Source organism: Astyanax mexicanus, chromosome 14 (genome assembly GCF_023375975.1).
Source record: "Astyanax mexicanus isolate ESR-SI-001 chromosome 14, AstMex3_surface, whole genome shotgun sequence".
Classification (NCBI taxonomy): domain Eukaryota; kingdom Metazoa; phylum Chordata; class Actinopteri; order Characiformes; family Acestrorhamphidae; genus Astyanax; species Astyanax mexicanus.
Genome location: NC_064421.1, coordinates 13,793,149 through 13,817,392, shown reverse-complemented (window position 1 = coordinate 13,817,392; position 24,244 = coordinate 13,793,149). Strand labels below are relative to the sequence as shown.

The 24,244-nt window shown below is 39.4% G+C and overlaps 1 protein-coding gene across 9 annotated transcripts in view; it reads left to right on the top strand.

Moving 5' to 3' along the window:
* The window catches only part of esrrb (estrogen-related receptor beta), a 138,569-nt gene extending 114,587 nt beyond the window's left edge, over positions 1-23,982 (top strand). For all 9 annotated transcript variants that reach the window (XM_015607900.3, XM_049463682.1, XM_022673106.2 and 6 more), the window contains 3 exons: positions 354-515; positions 16,247-16,516; positions 19,410-23,982. In XM_015607900.3, coding sequence (XP_015463386.1) covers positions 354-515; positions 16,247-16,516; positions 19,410-19,654 — 677 coding nt within the window. In that variant the 3' untranslated portion in view covers positions 19,655-23,982. The remainder of the gene's footprint in view (positions 1-353; positions 516-16,246; positions 16,517-19,409) is intronic.
* Positions 23,983-24,244: the final 262 nt, after the last annotated feature.

The following is a 24,244-nucleotide window of genomic DNA, read 5'->3' as shown; positions in this document are numbered from 1 at the left end:
ATAAACATTTGACATACTGTATAATAGACATTTTTACTGTTCTCTAATAAAAGTAATTGAAATAAACATTTTGACTGATATGCCATTCATATTTATAGTCACACTCCTGGTATAATTACACAATACCACACATGATGGCAGTATAGTTCATAAAATCAACAGATATGTATACCTGTAGTGAAATACACTGTGCAGACAGTGCAGGCTGACTGGTATTGTTACAGACAGTATTTTATTTTAATTTTTGTGTCTATATTTATACCTTCTCTATTGTTATTTATTAAGTACAATTTGGTTTATTAAGTACTTCAGTAAACAAGAATGTTTATCTCCTTTATGTTCTTCTTCCTCAGTGACAAAGATCGTGTCCCACCTTTTGGTAGCAGAGCCAGAGAAGATCTATGCCATGCCAGACCCCACCATGCCTGAGAGTGACATCAAGGCGCTGACCACTCTGTGTGACCTGGCTGACCGTGAACTGGTGGTCATCATCGGCTGGGCTAAGCATATCCCAGGTCAGTCCACATTGTCTGAACGGTTTTTGTCACTCACATTCTGTTCTAGAAGAGATTACACAGGAAAGCAGCCTGCTGCAGATGTTTCAGGCCTGTTGTTAACGAGGAGATGACAGTCGATGTGTTTATAAAACTTCTATGAACAGAACTGAGCTCAGTGCATTTTAAAATAAACGTCTTATGTAATTGATATTTTTAGGAATTAATAAATGAAGTTACATTATGTAGCACCTTTCAAGAGACTCAAAGATGCTTCACAACCAGTACTCTCTACATACAATCCTTTGCAGTAAGCATACAACCAACACACACACAAACATACTGGTGGCCAATTGCATACAGCATACTCTTAACCGGAAACAGCTAGTCTTCAATCACAGTTATATTATGTTCTAATATAAAGCTAAATCTAGCTAAACCAGTTTTAGAATCCCTGTTTCTCAGCAAAGTCACAATTCATGCCAGCAGCCATGGACATAATGCTCTATCCTCACCAGGTCTTATTGCTTACCCACCAAGAAAAAGAACTAATACCCCAAGACTCAGTTAAGATTTTGGGCAAAGATGATAATCAGAAGCTGGGTGAAGTGTTATCTAGTAAGGAGATTAAGGGGATGTTGACCCCCGTGCATCCACACACACACAACACACACAAACACACACACACACACACACACACACACACACACACACACACACACACACACACTCTGCAGTGCTGTGTCAGCGCAGAGGGAGTTTAAGCAAGGAGCTTAGCCATGGCTGGATCACTAATGACCCAATAACACAGTACCTTCAGCATGCCACACAAAACATTCCTTGACCTGCTATAACATCCCCACTATCTCTCTCACACACACACACACACAAAACCACAAACACACACACATATATGCTGCTTGAATATAGTGAAAATATCAGTTAGAAATGTTCACAATCTTTGATTCTTTTCAGTTATGAAAAACAGCAAATTTTATGTCATTGCAATGAAGACCTTGCACATAAAATTATTTTAACAGTTACAATTAAAATACATTGAAAAAAGAAATATGTAAAAAAAAAATGTGTTCTGGATTCCCATGTAGCAACCAGGGTTTCATGTGCTTAATATATGAATGTTTTATTACTTGGACCTTACATCAGTATTATAGAGTTGCTGTTCCTTCTTATTTAGAGCAGTGTCCTACTTATTAAGAGAGTCCTGGACTGTGGGAAATACAGCAGCAAACACCCTGTTACTGCTTAGGAACTCCTACTGTTTACATCAAATCCCAGAATAATGGCCTAGTAGAATAAACTGTACACATTGGTGGATTTGGCATTTAATTTTTTTAAGTTAAGTGTAGAATTATTACATAATTATTTTCAGCTTGTAATCTTCTCCTCAGTGTTGTTATTCTGCTTTCCTGAGTTTGTATATCAGTGTTGCATCAGTTCCATGAGCTGGAGATTAGCACAACCCAACACACTGCTCAGGCCACGGCACTGCCATCCTCACTGCTGAGCTGCTGATTACATTCTGATAGATTTTCAGCCCTTCGGCAATGGAATTAAAAAAGATTAACAGTTCATTATGAAGTGGGGAACATTGATTAGGACATTGACAGATGGCCAATGACCAAAGTCCAAAGGTAACAATTTATATGTCAAGAAAATTGGCACTTAACTTCCCCAATTGATTTTTCATTGCCCCTTTTGCGAGGATAACATTTGAGAAAGAGGGTTATGAAAGAGCGGTAATTTGCAGTGGAGTGGTCCTTTCCAGCACTAATCTGAGACTGATTGAGAGACAGGCTTTGACAATGGTGGTGTTTATTCTTGTCGGCACATATAGCCTACTGGCTCTGAGTGGGTCAGCGGAGTTACTTATAATACCAGTGACGTTACCAGTAACCCTAAAGTGGAGGGTCACCGACACAGGAATATGTACTGGATGGATGGATGGATGGATGGATTGATTGATGGATGGATGGATGGATGGATGGATGGACCACTATTTATCACATCAGGGTACTACATTTTTGCTGTTTTTGGCAAAATAAAAACTCACACTGTTCTCATTTCCTATTATATATCTATCAGAGACAGATTGGATCTGTCCAGTTTTATTCATTTTACTTATTTGAAGTTCACTAATAACATCATGACATTCTGGATCATTGACTTCTGTTACATTCTTGTATTTTTTTAATACCTCAGTTAGGGGTGTGCCATATCTTATGAAATAATACAATTTAACAATTTGAATTCAGTGTTTTGTCATATCGCCAAGAGTATAGTTATGATTTTGGGGGCATATCGCCCACCCCTATGGATTTCATTTTTAATTCTGTTAAAAAAAATCTAAAATACAAAATGTATAGTCAATAAATTATGAATATAAGATATAAATCTGACATGTTGTACTGATAAAATGTGTGTATATATATATATATATATATATATATATATATATATATATATATATATATATATATATATATATATATATAGTAACATGGAGTAACATGAATTATTATTTTTTGTGTGTTATTACTTTCCTTTATGCAGTTTTTCCTGCACAACTGTATCCATACTTAGGACTGGCCTGTGCTTAAGTCACCTTCACTGTGTAAGTGCGAGTAAGACCTCTATAGTTTAAGAACACAGCATTACCGAATGATCCTAGATGACCATATATCCTATGTGTGGTCAGCTCTCAGCCATTGTTGCTGTTGATTAATTGATAATTAATCCCAGAGTTGAACAGCTCAGCACAGGCTGGCCTGGCGGAGCGAGAGCACACTCTGTAAATAGTTTGAGTGACGCCTGGCATGGACGCGCTTATTAAGGCCCATGTGTGGGAAATGTTGACAGATGGCTTTTTTGCTCCTGAGGTGCTAAAGACCTTTGACATACATACGGTAGCTGCTTGTTCTCCTTCGTCTCACGTTTCACAGTGTCCAAGTGACAGAAGCTCCACTGTACTTAACTCACAGCCTTACACACAATGCACTGCAGTCTGTGCAGAAGATTCTCAGATACTGATGTAGAGAAAGACAGGTAAGAAAGACAGTAGCAGTTCCCCAAAAAATCTATCCTCAGGTGAGATGCACAGGTGCACACATCATAGACAGCTTTATCTGTCCAGTTCCTAGAACATATTTATTTAACTTTTTTTTTTATATATGTAACATTTTTATACAATTTTTTCCCCACATTTTCTCCCCAATTTACACAGCCTATTACCCAACCCACTCATTAGGATTCCCCCTATCACTAATGATGCCCCAACACCAGGAGGGTGAAGACTAGCACATGCCTCCTCCGCCTCTTTTCAAACTGCTGCTGATGCAGCTTTGCCAAGTAGCCAGGGCATTTGGAGGAAAGTGCAGCGACTCGGTTCCAACACATTAGTTCCCTTTGGAGTGATGTGGGGAAAGAGTGCCATCTACCCACCCAAAGACAGCAAGCCCAATTGTGCTCTCTCAGGGCTCCGGTAGCCGATGGCAAGCTACACGATCAGGATTCGAACCGGCAATCTCCTGTTCATAGTGGCAGTGCCATTTAGTGACAGAGCAAAGTCAATTTACTGGACTTTGAGTAACAAAAAAGCTGTTGTGTTTGGACTTGTAACCAACCAGCTAGGTTTAGATTAATTAGCTAACAGGTTTAACGCCACATCACAGGCAGAATCTCAAATCATGCACGATTCGTGAACAGCACAACGTCAAGTTAATGATCTTATGAGGTTTTTTTTAAGCTATTTAGAAGTACATTTTACAGACTGGTTAATCTAGGTTCCCTTGCGTTGCCTTTCATTTAAAACCTTAACCCTATTTTCAGAGCATAATATCAGCAATCAGTGAGTTCCCACTGCATCCCATCTTCATGCACATAAATGAATGATCTATTTTCATCGTTTTGGAATACCATTCTCATTTTGAGATATTGTAATAATTTGTAAATACAAAGGTGTAGAGTATTACTGGTTTACTACCCAACTACCCTACTCACACCACTATTACAGATATGATTTTATGTGAAACAAGAAGTGTTTCTTCTATGGCATGACTCAAAAGATCAGTTGTAGCACCATTGTTATTGAGTATATAGTTAATTAAGTAGGAGCTCCAATTACACTAATGAGAGACTGGTGTGGCCTAAATCTGATAAAAAAAAAATAGGTTGTATAAATAACTGAAAAAATATTATTTAGATTTTTTTCCTTTCCTTTTTTACGTTTCTGCACCAACAGTCTCCAGCTTGGTAATGTGGTGTTTCAATCTGGCAACTACAAATACAAATACAGTGAGCCTAATCCAGTCTCTAATTTCATTAGGATGAATAAGTTGTGGCTGTTAGTTTCCCAGCTTCTCCATATCAGCTCTTAAACAACACATTTGAGGCTGGAGCTTCAATAGGTCACATCTGCCCATCAGTAGTCATAAGTCTGAATGCACTTTGTGGTGGCTGTGTGAATGTCATATGTCGTGGGTCGGAATAAGGCTTTACATTCCACATCTTGTGCAACGCAGTTGCTTCATCACATTAGGCAGCTGCTAGTCACCTGCCTTCCAAGCTCCAGATTCACAGGGCTGGATTTTTCCACTAGGGAATTCTGGGCTGAGAGAGTCCGCAGAATTGTTTCCCACATGATCTCTCCGCTGCCGCATTGAAGCTATTCTCGTCCTGTGATGCTTCTCCTGTTATAAAAGACGTCCATTTGATATTTTGCATGAATTTACTTTGCTAGAAAGAGTAGTACATTAGATTTATTGGATTCAAATGATTGATTCATGATAAAAAAAAACACATTATTGCTGTATTGCACTAGTGGAAATTAAAATTTTATATTAAATTTAATTAATAAGTTATATTAAGAATGCTCTGTTGTTTATGGTGTAAATGGAGTAAATGCACCACAACTGTTTAAGATGCATAATCTTTAACAGCTTAAAGCGACAGTCCATATGTTTTAGGGGTTCGCGGATTTAGAGACCTCTCTGGTAAAAATGTGTAATTGCACCAAACATGTGGAAGAGTACTTTTAATGCATGTTAATTAAATAAATTGAAGTTTGAAATTCTGTGTTTTAAAATTTACAGAGCAATTACATCCAACAACCTGACCAGACCACTCTAGCAGTCAAATGAACAGTTTTATTCTATAAACTACTGACAACATTTTTCCCAAATTCAAAATAAATATATAGACATTTAGAGAATTTACGTGCAGAAAATGAGAAATGCCTGAAATAAAAAAAACATGCATAGCTTTCAGACTTTAAATTATGCAAAGAAAACAAGTTCAGAAATCAATATTTGGTGGAATAACCCTGATTTTTAATCACAGTTTTAATGCATTTTGGCATGTTCTCCTCCACCAGTCTTACACACTGCTTTTGGTTAACTTTATGCCTTTATTCCTGGTGCAAGCATTCAAGCAGTTTAGTTTGATTTGATGGCTTGTGATCATCCATCTTCCTCTTGATTATATTTCAGAGGTTTTCATTTTGCTAAAATAAAAAAACTCATCATTTTTAAGTGGACTCTTATTTTTTCTCCAGTGCTGTATAAGATGTTGCAGGAACAGTCACCTCAGAACACAGATATTGTTAATTGGAATATTTTATCCCCTCCCCCCCTTCAGGAATACCACTGCTTTCAGTTTAAAATAAAATAATCGTAGTGACTGCTGCTTTAAGTAACGTAGCTTACTGACCGTAGGCCTCTCTGTTACTTTAGGTATGGAAATTGATCTCCTCTCAAAGCTGAGAGCCATCACATCAAAGCACACACCTCATGCCACTAGATTACCCCCGTTCCCCTCTCCGCTCCTCACCACCACCCCTCCTCACGCTGAAGCTTGCTGTTTTCTCTTTGCCATTAAATTGTGAAATCTCCTTACTGTGTTGCCGGGGCTGATCCCTCTCGAGCTGTGTAATCTCCTTGTAATGGAGTGTGAATACTGCCGGCCGATAAATCAGCACCTCATCAGCGGCCTTTATTAAATATAGACACCAACAGACAGGCCTTAGTATATTCAATTTACCCACTGACGGAGGCTTTAGCAGCACAGATCAAGATGGATGGAGCAATCAGGTGGAGGCCCGGGCCTGATACCCCGCGCCTGAGATGCAGAATGCAGGGATGGAGATTTTGGGGGGTGGGAGGTTTGGAGGTGGAGGGGGACATGACCATACAGGGGACATCTGCTGCTCAGGGCATGTATACATATACACAGATGCACAGACACAAACACACACACACTTCAGCACACAGGGGTGGGTGGGGGTGTTGTGTTGAGGGGGAGTGTTGTTCTGTAATGCCTGTCAAAGCAAAGGTTTGAGAATATGTATGTAGACACATGCTTGGCCACATAACACAGCCTGCAAACTGCACATAACACAGCTTTTTGTTCCAACTTATGGTTTCTACACAAAAATCTAACCCACTTTTCTCCCTAATGCTGCCCAAAATGTTAAGATCAAATGAAAAATATATAAATCAAGTAATGAATTACATTTGAAATTTGTATATACAGATTTGAAAATCAAGTATGTAAAGATTACTATGACAATATATACACAATAAATACAGCTCTGGAAAAAAATAAGAGACCTCTTAAAAATTATGAGTTTCTTTCATTTTTCCATATTTAAAAACCACTGGAATATAATCAAGAGGAAGATGGATGATCACAAGCCATCAAACCAAACTGAACTGTTTAAATTTTTACACCAGGAGTAAAGGCATAAAGTTATCCAAAAGCAGTGTGTAAGACTGGTGGAGGAGAACATGCCAAATGAATGAAAACTGTGATTAAAAACCACGGTTATTCCACCAAATATTGATTTCTAAAAAACTTTACATTCTTCTTTACATTACTTAAGGACTGAAAGCTCTGCATCTTTTTTTGTTTTTTAAATTTCAGCCATTTCTCATTTTCTACAAATAAATGCTCTAAATGACAATATTTGTATTTGGAATTTGGGAGAAATGTTGTCCGTGGTTTATAGAATAAAACAGCAATGTTCATTTTACTTAAACATAAACCTATAAATAGCAAAATCAGAGAAACTGATACAGACACTGAAGTGGTCTCTTAATTTTTTCAGAGCTGTATAGTGAGCAGTTGTGCAGTGTAAGAGATGAGTATATGGTTGAGACAGAGCAAAGTTGCAAAACAGAGCTGTGCAATCTGAGCTGGAGGTCACAAGTGACCAATGAATAATATGTCACACAAGAACCTTATATCTTCAAAACAACAACTTTACAACTTTCAATGGAAGTCAATGTAAAATTATTTTACTCTCAGTAATTGTGTAGCATTTCTATTGGTCCATTAATTTATCAGCAAAAAACAGCAAAAACTGATTGATTGATTCTAGTGTTTTGTGGCAATAATTAGTACTATAATTAATTTAATTGTAAAATATACAGTGACATGTTAAGTGTACAGTGATTTAAGAGTTATAAGTAGTGTAGCCTCAAAATCGTTGTCTGTCATGCTTAAAAATACTCCCTGGGAAAAAAAAACACGAATTGGCATCATCACATGCAAACCATTAGATTGTGTTTTATGCTTGATATTGATTAAAGGATTAGATCTGATTTTTTTTTTTGTTCCAAATATTAAATTTAACATTTTTGTTGGATTTAATATTAGAAACCCTAACCTTATACCCATCATACACATACTATTGTACCATTTTTGCTAGAACAACAGTATTTATGTAGTTATATTTAGTTATAGCTACATTTTGAAAGTTGAATTAATGTACACATGCTTTTTTTGTTATTTTTTCTGTGTAAATGTAAATATTGTAAATATGTTCTATTATGTATCAGTTATAGGTGTATCACTAGGGAAGTTATATTGCATTAGTTGTATTTTTTATATTTTATATGTCGGCCAGTACAATGTAAAGTAAATATGCAAATATTGTGAATATTATCTGTCTCAGGAATAGCCTTGTTCAGAAACACTAGTACTATGCTTAATTATTTGCTTGTTGCAGACTTCAATAATTTCAATATAGCAAAGGGCAGTGCTGCAATAATGACTGTCAAACCCTTATGTTGACTTGAATAGTTGCATATATTGATAAATACAGTTAGTTTATTTTAAATTTGGAAGAGGTCAGTTTACACACTGTCCTACATACACTCCACACATTCCACTGAGAGCGGTATTTTCATCCAGGCCCTTTAAAAAGCCGTCAATAGGACGTGGTTATTCATTAACCACTGGATCTGCTTGGCAGCAGGAATAAATGAAGTGTAATTACATGACTGATTAAGGCTCATCTCTTCCTCGTCACTGAGCTAAACAGAGATATATAATGGCCGGCGGAGGCTGTGGCTCTCTGGAGAGGACTAAGTAGCAGTGGAGTCAGGTCAGAAGGTCAGAAAAAGCAGATTAAGACAAGGGGATTACTGTATTTAACGCTACAAAACTTCATATCGTTCACACTCCGCTGGCCAAATGACCCATCTCTCTGCTATGTGCTCATGCCTAATGGGCCTCTTATCATTTTAAAAGCACTGATACTCCACCGCTCAGCTGGAGGAAGCCCTCGGCTTTAATGTGTGTAAGATCTGTTTGAACAGAGCTGGGCGTCGGGGTTAACGCTGGATCTGAAGTTGGGAATATCTTAGGGATTTTTTTTGTTTCTGAATATTGATCATTTTACAAAGACTAAGGATGAAATAAGAAGAGTTTAAATTGTATCTAATATTATTTAAGGTATTATTTTAGGGTTTTAATAATACCTCAAAGTCATGTGAAGCTTTATTAAAATATATAAATATATATGTACTATATGTGAGGTTTCCCGTGGTCTGTTGAAAGCTTTTCCTGTGTTACTCCAGCACGTCTCAGACTAGTTTAATGGAGGTGAGGTGAAAGAGCAAGGCTACTGTGAGAGTCCAGCACCTCTGCTGAATGTGTGACCAGACCTGGGTCAAATGTCAAGCAGCATAATTTATGAGCAGACACGTATTGATTGGGTTCTCCTAATGCCGTCATGTGAATTCTTCAAGAATCATGGGCAGCAGCTGGGAGTTACACAAAGACACATTTAGACACACACACACAGCTGTTTGTTTTTATATCTTATTTAACCCTAACACTAAAAAAAAAACAACATTTTAATGCCATTTCAGTTTTAAAAAATATAAATACTGTGCAAATTAGAATAAATAATTGAATAAAAATAAGAAATAAAAATTCTTATCTGGGCAGTATGGGGCAGTTTCACAGACAGGGATTAAGCCTAGTCTTAGCATTTTAAACAGTAAAAAACATTAGCTGGAGGTCAGTGTGAACGTGGTCTGCTGGGAGGCTCTGAGGAGCAGGCGGTGAGTTGGGGGGGGTGATACGCCGCCGCTGGTCTGTGGTCTGCTGCTGGACTCTCTCTCTCTCTCTGATTAGAAGCTGTGATGGATCAGCACTGGGCCTGAAGCCCGACATGTTTGGAGTGAAGGATGCACTTCCTCTCTTTTATTGCTGTGTTCCTGTCTTCTCTCTCTCTATCTCTTTGCTATTTATCTTTTCACTTTGTTTTTCTTTTGTTTTTCTTTTTTTGTCTTTTGCTGTGGCTCTGTGTGTCTGTCTCGCTCTCTTTCTCTCTCTTTCTTTCTGTCTGTGCTCTGGCTATTCTTGTTTTTTAATTTCTTCCTCCTTCCTTCTCTTTCCTTCTCTCCCTTTTTCTCTCTCTTCTATTTCATTGCAACTCTTCTTTCTTTTGTTTTCTTTCTCCTATTTTTCCTCTCTAAAGGATTTTATTTGATTGATTGATTAATTGAAGTCTTTCTTTTTGTATCTGTCCAGCTCTATCTAATCTCTTTTTTCCCCTCTATTTTTCTTAGTTCTGTGGCCACTTTCCTGTTCTCACTCTTTCGCTATTTCTCTCTCTCTCTCTCTCTCTCTCTCTCTCTCTATCTGATAGAGGGTGAAATATGAGGGGGGTGCAGCTGGAGGGGGCCACTATACCTCGTAATTACATCCCATTTTATGAGCGCTACTAATGGCCCTCAGGGAGAAGGAAACAATAATAAATTAATATGAATATGAACTCCCGCTCAACAGAAACGCACAGCGCTTAATTCCAGCCCCTCTGCTGGACCAAAGCATGAACAGAAACATCCTGCTGATTGATCACAGGAGAGGGCTGTGCTGTGGCCAGAGCCTGGCTGTAACACTACAGACCCACAGCAGTGCGAGAGCTTACATCTGATAAAAGAGTGGGATGATTTACTCTTTCAGTGAATTAAGAGCTTTACATTCATCTTCGCATTTATACTCTACACTTTTTCCCCCCTTTAATAGCTGTGGAGTGCAGTCGCACCAACAATACATTTACAGTGTTTGGCAGAAGCTCTTACCCCGAGCGGCTTACAGTTTAATCATGGTACACAGGTAGACGAATGTGGGAGTCTGGCCCAAGAACTCTTAGGGTTCTGGCACAGAGTGGTCCACTTGCCTGAGCAATGAATCGAACTCCAGTCTGTTGACCACTGTGTTGCCCAAGAGAAATCAGCAATGATGGATTCCACCAAAGTTCTTATAGGCAAGTCTGTTCAGTCTGCGGCCATCTTTTCAATACTGGAGTGCAGTTTTGCTGCGTTCAGAATTTTAACTGTAGCACTCCTGCTGGATTTTCTTCTTAAAAAGTTGTAAGAGCCCATCAACAGTTGTAGACATGTTGTTTGAATACACAAAATATATGTATAATATGTCTTCTTATCAACTGGCATCACTTACGATGCTAACAGTAAACAGTAATGCTCATATCTGAAGGTTTAACTGCAGAAACTTTACAGTATAAAGCATGAGGTCAAGCAGGAGGAGGCAACAGTAATAATGTGCCAGAAACACAATTTCAAATATAATCTTGTAAATATAGTCAGATTAAAACTTGCAGCTTTTTATGGTTATTCTGTTTATAAAGGACTGCTGCGGCTGTAAAAAGCCTTTTTCCGAGAGCTGTTGTTGTTACCTGTTTTCAGAAATGTTGCCTTCGATTCAGCGGGCGTGAAATATGTCAGCAGGAGACGGCCAAGCCTGTCTCTGTTATAGTGGCTGTTTCGAGTGAGGAACTTTATTGAACTGCATAAAAACAAGCTAAAAACTGATTACCTTTTATACTGGTGCTGAAGACGGAGCGCACTGAGGATTTTTGTACAGGGATGATGAATTGAGATTTCAGGTCCAGCTCCGGAGTGGTTTTGGAGAGCTCTGATAGGTGCATGGTGGATTTGACCACATTGGACAGCAGAAAATGGTACAGGAGAAAGATTGGCCCATTTTAGAGCTTTTTGTTTTATTTACGTGCACCATTGCTTATATGTTACCTATATTTGAGTATATTTTATGAATATATATATATAATATATATATAAAATCGTACATACAGTGCTGTACAGAGGTTTTAGGCACCTAAGCACATTATTCAAAGAGAATTTTACTGATAAATCTCCGGATCACATTTAAACAGATGAGGGTAAATATAAATTCCCCTTTTTGAATTATATGATCAATTCTTCAAATACAAAGCAATATTGGCCCAGCTTACAGTGTGTTAATTCCGCACTGCTGATATTGTGTTCAAATCAATTGAGTGCTGGAGAACTGGTTGCTAAACTGGGTCTATATCTTAAGCACAGTTTTTTTTTTATGCACATTAAAATTGCACACTGAGATTATCTGCAGCAGTTATCTCCACTCTGTTTTGTCCATAATCTTTTTTTTTTGCTAAATTATATGAAATTGCTCACACTGCTAACACTGTTAGCATGGTGGAGAGTAGCAGGAAGAACACATCTCTACTGCCTCCAGTCTATAAGCTAATGCACTGATAGGCTAATGCCCATTGACACTAGGCACTCTATTTGCTAAAGTGCCAAGGGGCAGGCACAGCAGGCAGGCCGCCCAACTTGGTCAATATTGTGTCATGTTTGGTCAAAGCTTGCCGAGGCAGTTGGTTGGAAATGAAGATGTAAATATTGATATTTCATTAGGGGGGGAATCGCCCGCTCCTCAAAGCACTTCAGCAGCGAGGCTCAGCGGCAGTGTGGCCTGAACACCGCTTGACCTGGAGAGCCAGGAAGTCACTTCATTACTCGATTAAATTGAGTGGAAAAAAGCGAAGGGAAAAACACAAGATCCCATTTGGAGTGATAATTCAGCTTAGAGGAAAAAGAGAGAGAGAGAGAGGCAGGCTGGACAGCACGGAATGTTCCGTAACGTTCCGTCTCACAACAACCCGCAGCAGACGATTAACGGCAGGGCTTTTAGCGTGGCGGGTAATTGCTGGCTGCCGAGTGTGATGGGTGTTTAGAGTCTGATGGGTGTTTAAAGCGTGAGGGTGTGTGCTGCTCTGGGGATGTTTCGCCGTGTCCTGTGTGCATGTCGAACATGTGCCCCGCTCCCGCTCGTCCTGTCGGCTCTGAGGAGAGCTGTGATCTGTTGTGAGAGACTAAGCCCTGTCTGTGATTGCCATTCAAAGCTCATGCTCAGATCAATCTGTGTTGCATATGCATATGCATCGCAATTACATGCTTGACAGGCCAGGCCACGGTCAGTCACCTGCAGATTTCAGGTATAATGCATTGCAACACAGATCATTCCGGTGATTAGTTGAATCTAAAAAAAATGGGCAAATTGATCTTTTGGAAGAATCAGCAATAGTCAGTAGAGGCAGTTTGTATGATGATAATGATAAGTAGGGCTGGGCAGTGAGATGATGTTGTTATTCTGCAATATTACAACATTTATTTTCTCTATAATGCCAAAACATGGTGTCTTTAAGATTTGAGGTGTTGACACTTTTGCTTTGTGATAGAAGGTCAGACTCACCCCTTTTGATAAGCGGAGCTAAAACTACTATAAGATATAAATATAGATCAGATTTTTTTTCAGTGCTGTTTGGACATCCCAGATCTGATGTTTCAAATCACTTTCATGTCATCGCTGTCCATATTTACCTATCTTTAGTTTACTGCATAATTTGAAGACTTACACATAATTTGTCCCTTACATTGTTTAAAAAAATTGATGAATGGACCAATAGAAATTCTCCAAAATTGCCTGAAATAAACTCTTTTTACTTTGACTTTTATCGAAAGAAGGTTTTTATTTCTCTCCTGTAAAGTTGGTGTTTTAGAGATACACGTGTTTCATTGGTCGGTGACAATATGCAATCCTTGATCATATTCATGTATCTAATTTGTAGGCATGCTGCATACGTGTGAAAGATCAGACCAGATTTCATACATGTTTTTGGCTGTATGCATGAGCTTAGTGCTGCGGTCATCAGTCAGCACCAGTGCTGTGCCGCGTTCTGACTCCCTGCAAAAATACGACTTCCATTGACTTAGAAGATTACCCTTGATATTTCTGTTGTAAATAGTTCTTTTTATAAATAAGTATTTATATGTGTTTAGAAAAATCAAGCTTGATTGGAAGGCTGAATTTAAAATTGTTGCCAATTTATACAACTAAAAAATCCTTAGCCAGTTCCTGAGTGTCCACTGAGTGTCCACCTTTGATGAATTTGTGAATACACCAGTTGTGTTTCTTACCTGTACTGTATTATCAAAAATATATATTAGTAGAAACATTGACTTTCACATGTAAGTGTGTTTGTTGACCCCAAAAGGTTTAACTCTTTTTACGGTGTTACTTTTTAGCTACACAGTTTGCTTTTTTCAATTAAGTCTGTTAATACTGTTTGATAAAATTGTAGATTACACAATGACTACTATAATCAATATTAAAAAGGTCCAGGTTTAAAGATTAAAGATTTGAAATGGTGAGTTTGCGGCTCCGTTGTTGTGTGTGCAGCTTTGTTGTCGGGGTGTCGTCGTCCCGGCCTTCTTCCATGTCTGTTCTCTGTGCCACCTCCACTCTGGCCCTATTGATTCCTTTTCACATTGTGAGGGGCCCTGGAGCTCCGATCACAATCTGTTAATTAATGTATCCCCCAGCACGCACAGCCAGTGATAAGGGAAATTAAACACTCAGGTACCCCTTTTTTTCCCATGCCTGCCTCTTCTTCATCTTCTCCCTTCTGCCTTCAACCTGTTTCTCTCTCTCTCTCTCTCTCTCTCTCTCTCTCTGAAACCCCCCCCCCCCCTTTTTTTTTTTTTTGCTAACACTTCAAAGTGTCACACGGTAAGCAGATAAACATCACCCCTTCGACTCGTCCTCAATGAGATCATTTATATGAAAGAGGGAAAACATTGGAGGCAGGTATGGCGCGTGACCCAGTCAATACTGTAATCTATCACCTCTCTAATCACGAGGGGGCAGATAGGATTGCAACGGTAAACTTGTAAAAGCAATCATTTTAATCATCAGAGCCTGGGAGGGGGGCTAATATACTGTCAAAATGGAGGCGCCAGCGGGCACGGAGCAAGGAGAGAGAAAAGAAATGGGGGTAAGAGGAGGGGGCGGGGTCGCCAGCCTGGCAGAGGGATGTGAAGAGTTTATCAACAGAAAAGGATGAGATAACTATCAGAGCATCCCCATGACACACTGGGTCCACTTTCAAATCTCTTACCTTGCCCAGCCATTGTTGTCAACATTTTTTAAAACGCAGCTCAGTTCATTACGCTGCACGGTCTGCGTCCGTGATTTGTGTAAAAGTGTTAAAAATTACACCAAGGCTAAGAAGAGGCTTGAGGCCTAGGGCTTTACCTATTTACTTGACCCTCATGGATCTCTTTCCTTGTGTGCTGCTCTTCTCTGTCAGTGTATAGCTTTTTCACTATATATAACCTAAAAATATATGTATTGCCTCAGACCTCAACTCTAAATGTGCATAACAGACTCATAGCTGAGCACCTGGATTGTATATTTGATACTTATAAATCCCATAGGATAAAAATAGAAATTATTATCCCATGTGTCCCATGACTTTTGCCCTGTCCCATTATAGCTATTGAATACTGCACTGACCTGCAGAATATGTGTGTAGAGTCTCATGCATTAAATGAGGATGTTATTTATGCTAGAGTTGATTGTCTGTTTGCATAGGAAATTCTAGCCAGACGTCACCAATCACAATCATTACCAACCGCCACACTGCACTGTCCACTGTAGGTGGTAATGCCCCTTTATTATGTATTCCTGGTACACATGTTACACTGTGGATCGAGGAACTTTAGAAGTGGAATGCCCCATCTGGGACCCACTGTCAGTCCTTATTAAACTCATTCTTAAATTCATAGCCCATAGTCTAAATCTGAATGATCAGGGGGTTCTTAATGATTGATTAAATTTATCATAATGCAGAATATTATTTTTATGTATAGCATGAATATCGTTCTCTGCATGTTGTACTAAAAAGATTCATAATTACCCTGTTTAATGGGAGGAAATGCAGTAAAATTTTGAGTTTGAGTGAACAAAAATAACTGTACTAGGTGTAAGGGAGTATTTTGATTGCAGGTTTTTTTAACCTGCTTCTAATAATAGTGCAATTTGGCGACATACCACCATATTTATATGTCCTTAAAATATGATATAGCTTTTACTATATTGCTTAGTCCTAGATTCAGATCACAATTGAATATAATACTAATAATTCTAATAAAAACTAAATATGGGATTGCTTGGATGTTTGGAATTTACATTTTCCAGAATTTGTATTTTTACCAATGAGTTTATTAAATAAAACTGAATAAAATGTTGTTTTTATCAGTGATTAACTTACAAATCCGTCACTCTGTTTTGCCCCTCAGGTTTCTCCAGCTTGTCTCTAGGAGATCAGATGAGTCTTCTGCAGAGCGCCTGGATGGAGATTCTGATCCTGAGCATCGTCTTCCGCTCGCTGCCCTACGAGGACGAGCTGGTGTATGCCGAGGACTACGTGATGGACGAGGAGCACTCGCGGCTGACGGGGCTGCTGGACCTCTACGTGTCCATCCTGCAGCTTGTCCGCAAGTACAAGAAGCTGAAGGTGGAGAAGGAGGAGTTTGTCACGCTCAAGGCCATCGCTCTCGCCAACTCAGGTAGAGAAGAAGCTTAAGATCTTAACTTTTTGATTTTGTGAAAGGACATGAAAACATGAAAATTAGCTCTTTTATATTTTTATTTTATTTTATGTATAATATGTGTTATTTGAAGTAAGGGTTGAAGCCAATATGTAAACCGCAATATTTTCCACAGTTTCAAAGGCCCTAACATAGAGCCCTATGGGACTCTAAAGTAGCTACAAAACAATTCACAATAGATTCTAATATCTGAATAATGAACCTAAATTATGAATCAGTGGGTTAGGTTAAACCTTTGTAAGAAAAACCATGAAGCTTTTGTAACCACTTCAGCCCCAGAAGATGTCATAAACTGCATCAGCTACAATACAATACCACCGTATTAATAACAGTTTCATAGTCCCCAGAATAGAGCTGTGTGGGATTCCACATAATATGGCAAATGAAATACAAAGTAGTCGATGCATTAAGATTATTAACTGGTTATTAAACCTAGAGTACCAGGGTTCATCACTAGGTTTTATATTCACATTTGGGTTAGTTTTAACTTTGAAATAATCCCAGTAAACCAATTTGGTAACCAAAAACAGGCTCATAAAACACGAATGAAAGGTGTCCCCTGTATGTTCTTTAATCTGCTTGATCTTGATGCAGGTCATCCAGATTGATGCAGCTGAGATAAACATGAAGGACACACAGAAAGAGCGAGAGAGCGAGTGGGAGGAGGGTGTGCTGAGCTTTTAATTGAACGCCTTCCGTGTTGTGGCATTCCTCCATTCTCCCATTCTCTCTCTCTCTCTCTCTCTCTCACTCTATCTCCATAACAGTAGCCATGGGGCCCCTGCAGCCACAGGAGATAAATTTAGCATTTCATTAGGAGCACAGGGGCTGTCAATAAAATGTGTTAAGTCGAATGGAATGAGTATCAGGGAGTGATGGGCCTCGTTTGTTCCGGGGCAGAAGACGAGGGGCCCGTATCGACAGCTTGCTTTTCAGAAGCACGCTCTGTCCCTCTCTGATCAATGTCTGGACAGAGACCCGCAAGCTTTCTCTCTCTCTTTCTCCTCTTCCAACCCCTCTCTCTCTCTCTCTGTGCTTTTTTTGTGTGCTGGAAAAAAAGAAAAATGCTGAGGGTGGGCTTTGCTTTACTTTTAGTTGACAGTCCTTCTGTTAGTAGGTGGAGCTAGGAGCAGAGAGCAAAAGAGAGAGAGAGAGAGAGAGAGAGAGAGTGTGAGTGTGTGTGTGTGTGTGTGCTCTCTCGTGGGAGCGCCTCTGTCTGACAGCTGTGAAAATTCATAGCGATTGATTTTGTAATTAGCAGTTTATCAATTGGATCGACGGGGGCTCTCTGATGGATTGCAAGGAAATTGTTTCTTCAAAGTTGTTTTTTTTCTTTGCACACTCTATCTCTTGTGCGGATACACACACACATAACACTACCACACACACACACTCTCACACACACATCACCCTCTGTTTCTCTCTCACACATGCACACACACAGTAGCACATGTAGAAATAAAGCTGAGAATAAACAATAAAAGCTATTGGCCTGTTAAAGAATAGAGACATATTCAGTTCAGATTTCAACAATATAAAAATCTGAATATTTATATTCTAGTTAAGATAGCACTTTGATGATAGGCAGGCTTCAGGTTCAGTTCCCACGTTTAACCTTTTGAAGTCTGTAACTCTGTAAAACTGTAAGAGTTATTACTGGTTTTGCTATCGTACAGGTAATTAAATACACAGCATGCATGTTTAATAACAGTCAGTACAGTAATTTTCTGTAATTATGCGTCAATCATATAAAAAACATGACAAAAACATCTATATGCCTATATAAATATATTTATATGTTTATAGTGCGTGCTGTCACATTAAAATACCATTTAATCTGACAGCTGATCTTTTCATTGTGTCAAAATTTTATGATAAATGAACCAAAACAGATGTTCTAAAATTTACTAAAATGGGATGAATGATGGGATGTTTTTATTTCTTCACCTTTAAAGGTGCTGAGTTTGTGCATGACATATATACAGCACACTCAGTAACGTCTCAAATTCTTCTATATAAATTTTCATCATTTTACCACTTTTATCAATTTAAATAATGTTATTATCACATTACAATTAAGAAATATAGAACATATAAATTCACACACATAATTTACACTATACATACGCTATTGCACTGTTAATATAGAATATATAGATATAGAATATATTATTTTATATATTATTTTATTATTATGTACATATAGACAATTGGAAAGTAACTATATGACTATAAGTGTGTATCTCTGTCTTCTAATGGCACTTTTAAAGTGATTCAGACATTAACTTGAACAACCACAGTTTTATCAATATAATTATGAAACCAATTTTAATGCTAAATTTTAGCAATATCACAAAATATTACTGTGTATCTGATAGCCAGTAAAAAGCTAAGCTTCAGACAGTCCTGGCTTAGTCTTTTGTTTCCACTGTTGGCTGGTGTTTCCATCCTTCATTTATAATTAATTTAATTATATATTTTTGGTTTATATTGATTTTCTGTCATTTTGGTCTGGAACAATATTAAAATATGATTATACTGAACTCTGTAGCCTTTTCTGTACTTGCTTGTCCTTATTTTCTCTACAGAGCAAAAGGAGTTAAACACTTGTGAGATGATCTACCTATTTTGAAGCATATATATAATACATTAAAAAAGAAAAACATATATAATAAAATATAATGCTGTAGGTGAGGAATTGTGTAGTGTGTTGGGTAGAATATTTTTTATATAATATTTATTTCATTCATTATTACATTTGTAAAGTAATATTCTGTAAGGGCTTTAAAGCAAACACTGCGGATGTGTTTGGAGCACTCTTGTAATAAACGTATGTCTCTGTTCCTGACAGACTCCATGCACATAGAAGACGTGGAGGCGGTTCAGAAGCTCCAGGACGCTCTGCACGAGGCCCTGCAGGACTATGAAAGCGGGCAGCACGCAGAGGACCCTCGGCGGGCAGGAAAACTGCTAATGACCCTGCCGCTGCTCCGGCAGACCGCCACCAAGGCCGTGCAGCACTTCTACAGCATCAAGGTGCAGGGAAAAGTGCCCATGCACAAACTGTTCCTGGAAATGCTGGAGGCCAAAGTCTGAGCGACCCGGCGCGCGACAGGCCACGGCCGAGCCGCCGCGGCAACAGCGGACAGAGGCCGTGTGATAGAGACCCACTAACTGAGGAGAGGCACGGGGAGAGACGCACTGCTGAATGACAGACAACTAACTTATAAACTCTTATAAACTCACCTTACGCTCTCTCTTTTTGACCTCTTTGTCTTTTCAAACCTGTCTCCCTCGTACTGTCTCTCGCGGACATGAGACGTTTTTAAAGACCTGAAAAAAGAAACTTCAAAGTATAAATATAATAAATGAAGAAGAAAATTTAAAATATATAACAAAATCCTATGTACTTGTACAGTAATGATTTTTTTTTGTTTTGTTATGTTTATGGTCTGTGATTACGTATGACGGGAGAAACCTCTCCAACTGGGATGGATCTCAAAAAGGTGGTCAGTCAGACACTTTTTTTATTTTGAATTTTTTTGAAAAACTAACTCTCTCTATACATGTCATAATAAAAATCAGACCCACTACTAGGTAAGCTGTGGAGCATCTCTTAATGCCGAGCTAACCCACACGCACACTCACTTGTGATGCGTGTGATGGTTCAACCAACCCCCTGGATGCTACCAGGACTCGTATTGCCAGGACTATGTAAATATTCATCACAGTGTGACACTCAAAATGAGATGACTGTACAGGCAAAAGTTGGGAATGTTGGGGGGGATCAACAGCCATGTTGTCTCGCTCTGCCTGACGTGATGGGGGGACGTGCAAAAGCTGTGCAAAGCCGCAAAGACAAACGTGAGCTCTTTCAGTTTCAACGTCCTTGAATATATACCTCTTGAGAACAGTGATCCCTGCAGCATCGATTCATCACAGGCAGCATTGATTCATCCCAGCGCAGGAAGACACAGCTGGTAAACATGTTTAACCAAACAAGCGTAGCCAGGTAGTCCGATGTGTTACTCTGTAGTGAAACTCAGCAATAAAAGGGAGCTGACTGGACGGGTGACGGGGACCTCACTCCTCTGACTGCTTCTCAATGCTGCTGCCGTTTAAACCCACCACCCTTTGGTATGTTCATCTGTTCCATGTGTTGCAAGTGGGTGCATTTCGGCAATAAACGCACCACTCGCCCATTGCACTGTGGCCCCGTTTTTTTGTTTTCTCCTATTTGTTGTTGTTGTTGTTGTTGATGATGATATTGTTGCTGCTGCTGACGTTCTCCTCCACCCAAATTCGGTTGGTTGGACGGCCAAGTAAGCTGGTGCTAAATGTTTGCTGGCGGGCTGACAAACCGACCCGATTTGGGCAGAGTGAAAGATGAGCGAGGGATTGGTGGGGGAGATGGGTTGGGGTTGGTGGGGGAGGTGAGGGTGGAGGAGGTATCAAAGGATTTATGCCGAGTGGCTATAGTCCAGGAGATTCCACGTTCAAACAATCAGAGGCCCATATGTCAAAGGAACTATTCTGGGCGCGCTAAGCCGCAGGCAGAGCCGTGCCGCACAGAGGAAGCAAGGTGCCCAGCATCTGTTCGGCCCGTTTTAGAAGTGGCCCGTCCTTTTTATAGGCCCGGCACTTTTATAGCAATGTATCCAAATGAAGGTGAACGGCAGGTGCTGGTCTTTCACACCAGCTTTATTTTTAGGCCTCCAAAGGTGGCGCTAGGCTGGAGAGCGCAAGCGGAGGGCTCTCGACCTCTTGTTGACACAATAGCGCTGACGCATAGATTGCTAAAAAGGGCTTTGAAGCAGGCATCTACATAAACAGCTAATTACCCCCTAAACCCTCCCTGCCAAAGGCCCCAAATGTGTGAACAGCCACACAGAACAGCTAGAAAACACCCACGTCGCTCCGGTTCTCGCGCAACAAACATCTCAGCAACTGTGTGAATTCTGCTCTGAATTAGAGCTGCCATGTTGTTTTGTTTGACCTTTTGTGGTGCATGATGGGAAACGTAGTTCAGTGCTGTAGATTTCCGCCACCCTTTTCCTCCATTTCGAAAAAGGGAGTCCGCCGGGAGGGGATGGCTTTTACTACTGATGTCATTTTTAATGTGATGTTGTAAATTGTGGCACTGTCACAATTTGATACTGTGATCAAAGGAAGGAACTGGCCTTGTGAAGGGTGACGGTGGCCAGCTTGCTCGCTATATCATTGGCCAAGGTGCATCCTGCTGTACACTCATTGGCTACTTAACGGAGGAGGGGCCTCTTGTGGGCTTCTCCACTAAACTGTCTGTCTAAACTTGAAGTGGCCACAGTCCTGTGTATGGAGTGGGCTTAGCCAGGCAGATACGGACAATGTAATACAGGGCATTTTTCATTCTGTTGTGCATACTCTGTGGGTAACAACCGGGACCAGTTCTGACTAATATTGTGCACTTTTTTATTCACTGAATCATTCAGAAGACACTTTTATTTTCATTTTTCTGCATAAAGAGATTAAATACTGCAAACACTAACGTTTAAAACTGGACAAATTATCAAGCTTGACCTCACTGAGCAAAGCATAGTCTACTGGAAAGACTTTTTTGTGGCCTATTCAAGTTGATATGTAACCTGTTTAAATAAGCCTAAACTATATGGTCAAAAATATTCAACACCTGCTTAATGTTTATTATTTTCTCTAAATTATTGGTATTAAAACATTATCCTGGGTTTATTTTAGTAACTGTCTTTACAGCCCAGAGAAAGCTTTTTAAAAGATTCTGGAACATTGCTGTGAGGTTGTTTTATTATATTCAGCAACTACCTAAAACTCAACTTGTCTCTAACTCTCCAACTCATCCCAAAAGTATTGTATGGAGCTCCACTGCTCAATGCTGAGGGTTTCATACCCCACTAGACCCCACCTGATGTTAGGCAACTTTTCCAGACAGTCCTATTCTATTAGCAGTTCTTCACTACAGAGCCTAAACAAGGTGCAGCATGGATTAATGGATTTATGTAGAAAGAGCGTGCACAGGTATTTGGACACATAGTGAACACTGAACTCTACAACATGCAATATTTAACTTAAGTAACTACCTCATCATTTACCCCTTTATAACTAATAGACTTTTAAATAGAAAGGTGCTGGAGGGGTCTGTAAGAAATGGCATGACATAAGACAAAACATTTTTAGATTAAAATGTCCGTGTAGAGGTTCTATACTGGTTTAAATTGTTCTTTATTAAATAAAAAAGTGGTGTTTTTATGGCATCGCTCAAGGAATCCTTTGCAGCACCTTCAAAGGCCTTTATTGTAGGTCTCAGTTTAGACACTGTGTGAACAGTATAAGAGCACCAGGGGTGCATATGTTATCAGCACCTGCATTGCAAATTGCAATGATGTTCACTGATCAGTCATATCATTAAAACCACTGAAATTACCATGTTTGTATTTGGGCCACTTTTTGGCACATCAGTGAGATTCATGGAGGTCGCTCCTTGACATATTTAAGATTTAAAACGATTGATGTTATCATATTTGTGCCAAAAACAACAATACAGAGGTCCTTTTGAGTTCATGTTTTAACAGATCTGGGGTGGATTTTCCAAAGGGTTCTTAGCACTAAGATAATTCTTAGATGGTCTGAGCACTCTCTCTCTCTCCATGTTAAAATGTTCTTAATGCTAAGATGCTTTTGGAAAACCCGGCCCAGACCTGTTCTATATAATTGGCATCATACCACACCTTTGGGACAGCTTTAGTGGTCCTTTGGAGTCTATGCTTGTGTGGGCCCTCCTACACAAAACTAGTGATTTTAATGTTATGGCTGACTGGTATATATCCCAGGCTGCAGCACCTAGATTCGTAAAGCTTTGAGAGAGCAACACTGTATGTAAGTGCAGAACCGTCAATAAGCACTACTGCCCCCGGCACCTGCGCTATTTACATCTGCTCCATTACAGCACCCACTCCACCTACCATTTACCCTCAGTGCACCACCCTTCAGCCCCCTTCAGTCTCAGTTTCATCAGCTCAACTTTCAAATTAAAAGTGTATTTGTTTAGAAATAATAAATATGGTAAAAAAAAAAAAATACACCCAGTGTGTCAATTAACTGTAACACATGTAACCAGATAACCAGAACATCCCCCATCCTTCCAAACCCCTGTAGAAGATCCCACGCAGCATGCAGACAGTCAGAATTGGTCCCACTGTGTTCAAATGTCGAAAAATGAAAAGGGATTTTATTTTCTCCTGAGAAAAGTATTTATTGTGTGTATTATATCACTTTGGCTGCACTGTACAATAATATCTCTGATTGTTCATTTAACAATTCCTGTGTCACATTTCTGTTTTTTTGTTTATGTTTTTTTTGGGTTTTGATGTCAAAAAAATGAGAAAAGGAACAAAGAAAAGATATACTCCCAACATGCTGTGCCTGTTTTTTTATTTCTCTCGTGTTCTTTTTTCCGAGTGCACCCCAGACACTGTAGGTAGTGCAACACAAGTGCAGTGATTTGGAAAGGCCCAATGCCCTCGAAGCATCTCTCCGCTCTCCTGGGACCACTGTAGCCCACTGACCGCTCTGCGAAGATGCCTATTTGGCACAACAGAGTCTCCCTGTTTTGAATGACTTCCTACAACGTACAGTACTGTGCAAAAGCCTGAGGAAAGTTTATTAAAAAACATT